General features: G+C 31.4%; 1 protein-coding gene across 1 annotated transcript; it reads left to right on the forward strand.

Annotated features, from left to right (window-relative positions):
- Positions 1-1416: 1416 nt before the first annotated feature.
- LOC142627597 (agamous-like MADS-box protein AP1) lies at positions 1417-10061 on the forward strand. Its single transcript, XM_075801473.1, has 8 exons — positions 1417-1712; positions 6969-7047; positions 7586-7650; positions 7734-7833; positions 7927-7968; positions 8740-8781; positions 8912-9039; positions 9736-10061. The coding sequence occupies exons 1-8, from the start codon at positions 1528-1530 to the stop codon at positions 9833-9835; spliced, it is 741 nt and encodes a 246-aa protein (XP_075657588.1). The 5' UTR covers positions 1417-1527; the 3' UTR covers positions 9836-10061.
- The last annotated feature ends 1613 nt before the right edge of the window (positions 10062-11674 follow it).

Consider the following 11674-nt stretch of genomic DNA (forward strand, 5'->3'; position numbering starts at 1 on the left):
AGCATTCATGGGTGGACTGAAGGATGACATTGCTTCAGAAATTCGGATGTTCAAACCAAAAACACTCTCAGAAGCTATTGAGTTAGCTAGAATTAGGGATGAGAGTGTGGATAGACAGCGAAGACAATACAAGGAAAATCAGCCACAAACAAATAAGGCAGCCTTGTCAGAGTAGAGTGTCAATCCAACCAACACACCTGGATCAACGAGTCAAAAAAACGGAACTGTAAGTATAAAAACAATTTATTGGGAGGAAATGCAAAGGCGGGGGGAGAAAAGGATATGCTTCAATTGCAATAAGAAGTTCACACCAAGACATCGCTGTGCAACTTCACAAGCCTTTTTCATTGAAGTTTGTCCACATCAAGAATTCTTAGAACGTGGTAGGGGGGGGGGGGGGCGAATGATGGGGTACTACATAAATGTCTCATGAGAGTCCTACTGTTGCCCAACCTTTGGGAGTCCTTATCTTTTCTACTAGTTATCTTATCTTTATTTGAGTAGTCCTAGTTATCTAGTATCTTATCTCTATTTGAATATTTGAATAATTATCTAGTAATTATATCTAGTTATCTTAGGAGATTGTTGCTCTTTAAATAAACGTGTATGGCATTAGGCCAATTGTTGAGGAATTTGCTATTGAATTGTGGTTTGTCTTCCACCAAAGGAAGTTATTTATTAATTCCATCTCTGTTGCTATCAATATCACCCCATACACTTTCTCTTTTTCTTTTATTTTTAAAAAAACAGTGAAGACAAAAGGCAAAACATATACTTAACCTTAAAAATTATTCATAAAATTTTCAAAATTGCGTTCTCAATCATTTTAAGTTATAACTTTTGGAGTAACATAATTTGATATATAGCCAGATATAGAAGTAACAAAAATTTGACAGGAGTAAATATACATAAAAGAAAACCTAGTGCCCTAGTCCTTGAAAGTTGAGAGTTGAGAGTTGGGAGAGAGGGAGAGACCCACTTGGCCATCTTAATGAATGTTGCCAAAGACCACAAGGGGCGCCGTCAACAAAATATGCAAAAATAGGCATCACTATTATGATGCTGTAAAGTCCGTACAAACCTCCTTTATTTTCACACCCGTGAACAGTGTAGCAAGTGGTGAGTACTGAATATATAGAGGTTTTTTTTTTTTAGGAGAAAATTATTAGCGAGTAGAGCCTAGAGTCTAGAGTATACCCCCAATACAAAAGAATGATGTGGTTTCTAGACCAGACACCAACGACTAGACAGTACACTCCAACCAATCAGAATTCGACAACAAACACTGCAAAACCACCCTGGTTTTTTTCCTAAACCACTCACTATTTCTCTAAAACCACTTTTTCTGTCAAATTTCCGTAACCATTACTATTTCTATATATATGCAACCATGTTTTCTCAAATACCTTCACATTTGGCAAGAAGAAGAAATACCCACTAATAATTCTCTCTCTCTTTCAGTTTCAGGTGGTTTTGTTTTTCTTCTTTTGGGGTGTGCGTGTTTCCTTTGATTTTTGAAAGAGAAAAATGGGAAGGGGTAGGGTTCAGTTGAAGAGGATAGAGAACAAAATCAACCGCCAGGTTACGTTTTCCAAAAGGAGAGGTGGGCTTTTGAAGAAAGCTCATGAGATCTCTGTGCTTTGTGATGCTGAGGTTGCTTTGATTGTCTTCTCTCACAAAGGGAAGCTCTTTGAGTACGCCACAGATTCTTGGTACTATACTCTTCTTCTTCTTCTAACTCATATATAAATAGGTTATGTGCTTGTTTTTCACTACTATTACTTCTTCTTCTTCATCTTATTCTTCTTCTTCTCAGTTATATTATTAGTATATACTTATATGCTCAATTTTTATGAATCCAAAGAAAAACAAAAAAGAGTGCCCTACAAGGTTTTTTATTTATTTATTTTTATCTGGGGTTTTCCTGATTTTCGTTCTTTCTTTCTTTGCCATGGTATTTCATTTCTCTTTTACACCTTTGTGCTTTCTTACTAGCTAGCTCTGGGCAGCTATGTAGCTTTAACTTCTATTTTGTTGATTTTTCTTTTGTGCTCTTCTGCCTTACCTTTAGACTCTCATTTTATTTTTGGCATATGGTACTATAATTTGTGTCAGATTAGCATGGTTTTGGTAAGTAAAATATGCTATACTGATAATTTTGCAGGGATGGTTTCAGATAATCCAGTTTGGAGTTAGTGAATATATAATAGTGATTTAATATCATAGTAGTAATAACAAGTACTTCAGAAGCACTAAACAGATCCTGAAACCTTATCATAAACAAAAGCCTTGGAAGGCATGTCATATCATGCTAAAAGGAGCTTGAACTTCGGGATATGGAGTGAAGTCGTGAACTACTCTTTCCCGGTTTATCAAAATTCAAACAAAACGAAATTTTATGAATATTACTCTAAAAAGTACATAAGTACATTCATACATTTTTTTTTTTCTGTAATTGAATTGGGATCTGGGTTGAGAAAATAAATAATGGTATGTGCCAAAAAAAAAATTAAAAGAATTTTCAAGAAATTCATGAAAAACCTTGGTTCAACAACATCTGATCTGGGATTTGATTTGATTTTGTATTTGAAACCATTTGTGAGATTTATAAAAAAAAAAAAAAAAAATTTGTGTATGCTTGTCTGTCCTCATGTGCAGGGATGAAACTACTCAAGGGCAGAGGGGGGCCATGGCCCCCCCCCCAACCCCTTAACCTTTGAAAAAAAGAAGACTAGTATGTATATTAACAAAAAAAATTTTAATTCTGGCTCTCAAATATATGTACTTGGCTTCCTTTTCCCAAAAAATTTACAAACTAACTCAAGAAATCTAACAAGTAGATAACAAGAAAAATCTATAAAAAAATGTATAGATAATAAGAAATTCTTTTGACAAATCATAAATCCGGTCTAAGCAAAAACAATAATAACAAATCAATTACAAATACTAGCAAAAAAAATCACAAAAACCCAATAACTTTTACCTAATTTCTTCCTCTCACTTAAGAGCTCTATGCCCCTCTCAAATGATTCCACCCTCATAGGCATAGAGACAACTCCTATGTCATATATTGATCGCTTCATCCACACATTAGTTAGATCTTGAAAATATTAAGACGTGTCAATTGATTTGTAAAACTCTTGATTATAAAATCCTATTATTAAATTTTTGTTTTAAAGAAAATACAAATAATAATTAATAAAGTAATGCTAATATGCAACTTTGTCAACCTCTAGTATTGATATTCCAATTTTTAAAAATCTTTGAACAAAGAACTTCAGCACTCCGCTAAGTTTGAATTCTGGTTCCATCCCTGCTCATGTGTTTGTATGTATATACAGATTGTAGGGTTTGATGAAGTTCCATTTGTGTATACTTGCATGCATTTTGTAGATCAAGTGTAATATCAAAGTTTTGCGACTCTTAGCCCTTCAAGTTTGGATTTTTTTTTTTTTTTAAATCTTGTTATTTGTATGGTAGATCGTAATAGGGCAAAACTCTCAGCCTTGCACATTTGGATTTTTTGGGGGGGGGGGGGGGATCTTATTGTTATTATGATAGATCCTACTTGGGTAAGGCACACAAAACACCATTATTAATTGATTATTAATTGGCATCCTACCATAAAAGCTTGGTTTTTGGTATTCTTTTACTATATTTTTTTTTTTCCTCCTAATTTATCTAATCAATTTCTTCTAATTATGAAAAAAATATGAAAATAATTTTAAAGTGAGTTTAATTAGGAAATATTGATAAAATCTGCTTGTCTTAATCATAGCCAGATTTGCAAACTCAGCCTTCTAATTAAGCAACAAGGTGGGGAATATACAGATGTGTGAAGGATTTATGACTACTACTTGCGCGTATCACTTGATTTACTGATCTCTCTCTCTCTCTCTCTCATTGTTGAACTAAAACTATTATAATCTTTTATAGATTTTCGGCTAACTCGATGGAGAATGGAGTAATTAAGGAGAGGGGGCTTAGAAGACCATGGTCCCTGAATTTTTTTTTTTTTTTTTTTTTAAATCCACCCCACTTTAGTTTATTAATAAAATTTCAAATAATAAGAAAATTTTACATAATCTCTCAGATTTTTCGTATGGTTTAATTAAAATTATCATAATCTTTTAGAGGTTTTAGGCAAGATCTACCCTAAAGAATGGGGTAACTAAGGAGGGAGCCTAGAGGACCATGGCCCCCCTTTAAGTTAGGTAGGAATTTTGCTTAATGACCCCCTTTATATTTCTTAAAAATTGTACAAACTCTCCTTTCTCATTTAAAGTATTAATATCTCTAACATTCAATTTTTTCCCATGTATAATTTATTAACTTTAAAAGAATTTGAAGTGTGTTTCCAAGAAGATATATACAAATTTTTTTACTATAAATTTTTTTCTTAAAAAATAAACCCATTTTCATGTTGTATCTAGGAATGCATTATATATATGTGTGTGTATTAAAGAAAAGATACTATGATTTTTATGATTAAAAGATTTGAACATGTTCTATTTATCATCATTATACAAGAAAATATATAGTTTCCATTTTTTTTTCTCTTATATTAAATTGTATATGTTAGGCTAATAAAAGTGATTTTTATGATTTAATTATTCTAAATTTAATTGATTTGTATACATTTTATATCTTAATATATTATGTTACTTTGATGTGTAATCTTTAATTTATTTAACAAAAAAACCTTAATTAAAATTTAAAAAAATATTAATTGCGATCAATATAATTTAAAGGATAATACACATGAGTTAATAAAAAGAAATCCAATTTGGCCGGAATCATATAAAACTGACTTGATGAAATTTTTTTTATAAATGAGAAAATAATAAATATAATACATGTGCGTGTTTGTTATTTTGTAATTTTTAAATTATTGATATATTTAATTTGACTGCCCTTGAAAATAATCTTTGCTCCACCACTAATCATGGAATTCTTGAAATCATAACCTTTTTGGTTAATTGAATAGTTTAGATTTTGACACATCATCTACATTTTAATTAAATACAAAAAATGTGCAACTTAATGTTTATTTTATTTATTTATTTTTGAGAAACATCTTAATATTTATTTAAACGCTGATAACATGGTAAAATTTTAACCATTTTTTTAATCATGGTTGGTAAAATTACAAGAAGTCCATGGTGAATTTAACATATATATTGAGTTTATATTGTAAAATTAAATGAATTGGACTAGGATTTTTTTGGGCGTACGTCTAGACTTGGAGCCATTGTTGAGAAGAAATCAATGCCTTAATTAATAGTAACATTCAAAGCAAGTTGATACCATGAAATTTTCTTATTGTGACTAACAAAGATACACATTCTAATGCTATCAAACACTATGGACTTCATTAACATTGTGAAGATTAATATATTCTGATGATTTATTAGCCCTGAGTTACATAAAAATATCCTTAATCTTTTAAATGAAATAGTAAGCATGCAAGATTATGACACTCATGGTGTAGTGCTAGGGGATTGGGGAGAAAAAGCAAAGTCCTTTGATTCCATTTTATTTTTATTTTTTTTTTAATATCTTTTATGAGTTCTCTATATGTCTATATTAACTTTTACATTTTTTATATTAGTAGAATTTCACTAAGAAAAATAGAAAGAAAATTTTATTGTATAAATGCCTAATTTATAGGTTTATTAATTTAGTTCTATGTTTGTTTCTATATATAAACTAATTATGTTGAACTCAACTTGTAAACATACATGATATAAACTTTTGTATGTTTACAAAAAAACAATGCTATAAGCGGAGACCTTTCTCGATTTTCCTGGTTTTTTAGAATTTTACTTAACGTTTACATGGTTCTTGCATAAGGTAATGCGCTTCTTTGAGTTTTTTATCCAACCCTTCTGCTTGAGTTTCTCTTGATGTGTCCATGTCTCTGCTGCTTTACAACTTTCAAAATATCAGTTCGTATGTGTGAATTTGGGTTTACTTTCTGTTGAAAACTTGTATATAAACAAATAAGCAAATAAGCCAGCAAGAAAAAAGCTAATTAAAACACTCTAAGGGAACGTTTGGTTTGCTGTGATATATCCTTGAGATGATGCACATTATGATTATATGACATTAAGATTTTTGGTTTATTTTATTTTTTTTAACATTACTATAATTAAAATTACAAATAATATCACATCATCTTAATCTCATCACCTTCCTAATAATGTAATGTTGTATTCTTGTGTTAAGGTTACAATAATGTAATATTACGGCATAATATAATATTACGGTGAACCAAACACTCCCGAAAAGGTTGCCATGTGGATGTTACTAAGTTAGTTGCTCCCTCTTAAAGCTGGCATTAGTGAAGTTGCAATGTATGAAGGAAATTCTACTTCTGGGGTTTCTTTGAGCAGTTTGCTCTATGGGATGGATTTCTATATTATCTTATCTATGTAAGAAAGAAGTGAACAAATGCATGACAAATTTGAAAACCATAGCAGTACTGTACTTAAGAATTTTTGTTTAACATGAACCAATTCAAAACAAAAGTTCAATGAGCTACAAGGGAATTGGCCCTCTACAACTCTACCAACGAACTGGTATCTCCTCAATGGTGAGAGAGTTGATTTTCAGATATATACTCAGGCTGGCAGATACGTAGGAATAATGATTCGGCAATCTCTTCTAGGTTTTTGACTCTCAGAAATTTTTAAAGGCAATATTTTGCACATGCACAAGTATGGTTGATAAATATTCAAGCACAAGTGCAACTTTTCTTTTCTCTAAGATTCAAAATTGTAGCTTAACATCACAATATGATCACTTTGTCGCTGTAATGTTAAGAATTGAAGAATATAGTGGTTGCTTTTGAGTTAATATTTCATTTAGAATGATTTCAAAGCTTCACATATCATTCATTAGTTAGCAACAGTTTTTGTAGGGTGATGGTGGTAGATATTATTAACTTTTGTTTCTTTATGCCGTAGCATGGAGAAGATACTTGAACGCTATGAGAGATATTCTTACGCAGAGCGACAGCTTGTTGCTACTGATTCTGAATTACAGGTTTGTCATTCCATCAATTTCTAAATAATTATTTCATTCATAAATATGTGAGTGTACTATTATGCTAAGCGCATAATATTATTGAACATTTTTGAAGTGGTTATATTGTGAGTAAAAGTTTTGACTGCATATATTCTTATCCTAAGAAATTATTAATCGTTCCAAAAGATTATTAAGAAATTGTGAATTTAATCATTTAATCATTATTCTAACTATTCCTTCTGTGGGAATTTAAACTCTTCCTTAATAAATGTGGCTCAATATGTGGGGTTTTTATATTTTTAAAATAGGAATTAAAACAGAGATAAGGTTGGAGCTCAAGTGCACCTGTACTCTAATATCAAAATAAATTACCACTAGTAATTGTTTGTTTATCATGACTTACACATAAGAAAGAATGTTATAATAATACTTAAATGATTAAATTTACCATTTTTAATAGTTTAAATCTTGAAAACAATTGGTAATTTATCGTATCATCCATTGTCATGTTTGATCATAATAATTTTTTGTGTGCACTGTGTATTGAACCGTCCAGGGTAACTGGACCATGGAGTATTCTAGACTCAAGGCTAAGGTTGAGCTTCTGCAAAGAAACCACAGGTACTAGCCCAGTTCCATGCCATTGACTATGTTCTTAATTCATTGATATAAATTTATTTTGTATATTGCGTAAACCTCTTTAGGCACTATTTGGGAGAAGATCTGGACACATTAAGTTTCAAGCAGCTACAAAATTTGGAACAACAGCTTGATACTGCTCTTAAACAGATTCGATCAAGAAAAGTATGCTAGATTATTTTTATTGAGGTCCATGGACTATATTCCACTTAGGGTTGGTTATATCTACTTGGCACTGAAATATTTTCTCTTTTGCAGAACCAACTCATGTATGAGTCAATCTCAGATCTTCAGAGGAAGGCAAGGCCTTTTGCCACTTCTTGGTTTTATATTACCAGAAACTAATTCATTTCTAAATTCCTTTTCTTTTATCTTTTTATTATTATTATTATTATTTTGAAGAGTTTTAAATTCCTTTTGAAGAAAAGTATCCTTACAGATATTGAAAACCAACTATAGTATATTTTTTTTTAAAGGGCATTTTACAGATAACACTCTTGAACTTTGACATGAGTGTTAATTGTACGTTTGCATTTTTTATTTGAGCAAATAATCCCCTAGATTTTAGATTTGTGGTTAATTAGACATTCAGTTAGTATTTTCCCTTCAAAGATTAGCTAAGATCATTGCGCACCCTTGACCTGATGATCATTATATAAGTATAAGTTCTTATGAAGTGGGAGGTAAAGGTCGGAATTCAAGTCTTTATAAGAAAATTTTCAATATATATACATTTAGATTAAGTTAGAGTAAGAGTTACCAATTTATTTACATGCATAGTTCTATCACAGCCTCAATGATTTTTTAAAATGTCATTCTTCTCATAAGTGCATTACATTATTAAATACATTAGGTTTTAACAGAAAAACGTTAACAGAATGTTTGTGTTGTCATAAACATAATCTTTAAAGGGTTAATTAATTGTTAAAATTCAAAGTCCAAGGACTAAATTGGCATCCACATCATAGCCCAAGAGTGGTACTTGTCAAACTCGCTTAAAAAAAATGAAACTTATTTAGTATATCAATCTATCTATTTTAATCTCACATTGTGCTAATATATTATATGCAGGAGAAGGCAATACAGGAGCAGAATACCATTCTAGCAAATAAGGTGACCTACATTTTATGTTTGGATGTACAGCAAATTGCAATTTAGCTAATACACCAATTAAGCTCATTAGGGAGTTTTTTTAATCTATTGAATACCAGAATAATGTAATTTTTCTCTCATTTTGAAATAGATCAAAGAGAAGGAGAAAACTGTGACGCAGCAGGCCCAGGCGCAGGCACACTGGGAGCAGCAAAACCATGGTCCAAATGGATCATCATCATTTATGCTACCACAGCCACTTCCCTGTTTAAACATTGGGTAACCTTCTCTCACCTCATACTAATTATTACATCTATAAGACCTTCATGCACTCTTACATGATACTGTCTAGAACTATTCACTTACAAGTTTGAGAGTTGATCATGCCAATAAATTGGGTTACATGCCTTCTCTATTTCCTATGATTGTCTTTCATTCTAAATTTCATATTGATACATCTAATCCATAAACTTAACCTCTCTCTCTCTCTCTCTCCAGAGAAATTGAATAAGACTATAATTTTCAACATTTTATAGATGAGACATCTGAGTATATTAGGATATGAGACCAAATGAATGATTAGGAGAAAAAAACAAAGGCAATTTCCATTGATATATAGTATATTGATATTATATGTTACATAAACTTATTACTATAATATTTGTTTTGTGTTGTGTTAGAAAATGGTGACTTGATCATTTAACTATTATTTTGATACCTCTTCATACGGGGTCTAAACTCCCTTTTAGTAAGTTCAAACTTAGGGTCATCTGCATTAATATCATAACAAAATATTATTAATCCCAAAAGTTTAAATTGTTAAGAAAGAGCGAATTTAATTATTTAAATATTATTCTAATTGATTCATCCTTAAACTCTATGGCTAATTTACTGTTTGCAATTAGAAAGTAGAAGATACGAACTTGTTTGAGGCAGGTGTAATTAAGATATGCTATTTTGGAATGTCTGATGTAGGGGCACCCACCATGAAGAAGCGCCAGAAGCGAGGAGGAATGAGCTCGAGCTCACTCTTGAACCAATTTACTCATGTCACCTTGGATGCTTTGCCACATGAAGTGAAGGAAGAAAGACGCCTCTAGCTGGGTATATAACTTTGGTTTCGTTTTGAATATGGGACATATATATATAAAGTTAAGGTTTCTAATCCTTGTGTACTACCTGTGGTTTCATCCCTATTTTGATGACATGAAAAATGTAATATTATTGCTTTCTGCTTGTTGGGACTCAACCAATAAGGAATTTGAACTTCGGAACTGTTCTCTCTATTGAAATCAAGTATAAATATTTTGTACTGCTCAAGCATATATATCTGGAAGATTTGACCTTCTCCTCTCCCTCCCCATGTATGGTGTTAAAATATTTAGTATTTTAAAAAAAAAAAAATCTTGAAGATTTCTGTTTTATGCAATCTTAGCCAATATAAGAGAGAGAAGGAGAAAAGGCAAAAGCAAATATTTAATTGTTAGGTTCTAAGACTTTAGGAACTTAATGTATTAGAATTTCAAGTTGTATTATGTTGGCAAACCATGATCAAAACATTAAGTCTAGTTTTAGGCTTGTTCAAAGTATGTTTATTTGTAGAATTGAAATCGAGTGATTGTAGAATTTATTAAACTAAATCTACAAGGCTCGATCGATCGAAAATTAGATTCAATCAATCGAACCACGTGCAGATTGTTTTTTTTTTTTTTGCAAAAATTTCAATTTAGCCCAAGCCCATGTGACAAGTAAGGTTTTATGTTTTACTCCAAGTATAAAAGAAAAAACCCTAGCTATGTTTTAGAGGTCTTTGATGTGTTGTGTGTTCAATCTCTTGTGAGATTTAGAAGTGTTTACTTTCATGCATACTTAGGGTTATCAAGATTAAGATTTATGTCAAGAACTTGGTGATCGCTTTAGTTGCTGCATAAAGAACTTAAAGAAGATCTGAAATCTTTGAGTGAAGTCTCAAAGTCATAAATAGGAGAACCTGTGGTTGCAATAAATCAAGAAAAGAAGTAGTCTGTGGACTCGGAGCTGTCATGTAGTCGTGGTAGTAAGTTTTTTACTCGAGGTAGTAATAGGATGTTAGTGGTCTAAGTTTTATTGTACAAACTTCAATTCTTTCATAGATGATCTGTTTTACCTTGAGGATAGTTAGATTAAATCCTCTTCAGGTTTTTTACCGGTTTGGTTTTCCTGAGTTATCATATCGTTGTTTTCTTTATATTTCTGCATTATTTATATTATATGATTTTATTGTGTTAACCTAGATCTATGTAATTTATCTAAGTAATCACTTGGATAAATCACTAGATTAAGCAACTTGTGTTAAGGGGTCTAAAAATGTACAAGTGGTATCAAAGCATGGTATCTAAGTAATCACTTTTGTTATCAACGTACAAGTGGGATTGCAGGTGAAGCAAATGGATTCTGGGATTCACATCAACCAAGCAAAGTATGCTAGAAATCTTGTCAAGAGATTTGAACTTAAAATTGTTGCACATGCTAGAACGCCAATGGTTGCAAATGCTAAGCTAATCAATGATCCTTCAAGTGCATCTGTTGATGTTACTCTATATAGAAACATAATTGGTTGTCTTTTGTATTTAACTGCTAGTCGACCAGATATTGCTTTCAATGTTGGTGTATATTATAGGTTTCAATCTAATTCAAAGGTTTCACATTTGAATGATGTTAAAAGAATCATAAAATATGTTAGTGGAACTTGTGATTATAGATTGTTTTATAGCAAAGAGTTGAATATGTCTCTTGCTGGACACTAAGATGCAAATTGGGCCGGCAATGCCGATGATAGAAAAAGCACCACTGGTGGGTGTTTTTATGTAGGGACCAATATTGTTGTTTGGATGAGTAAAAAACAAAATTTTGTCTCTCTGTCAATTGCAGAAGT

Source organism: Castanea sativa, chromosome 3, assembly GCF_040712315.1.
Source record: "Castanea sativa cultivar Marrone di Chiusa Pesio chromosome 3, ASM4071231v1".
Taxonomy (NCBI): Eukaryota; Viridiplantae; Streptophyta; class Magnoliopsida; order Fagales; family Fagaceae; genus Castanea; species Castanea sativa.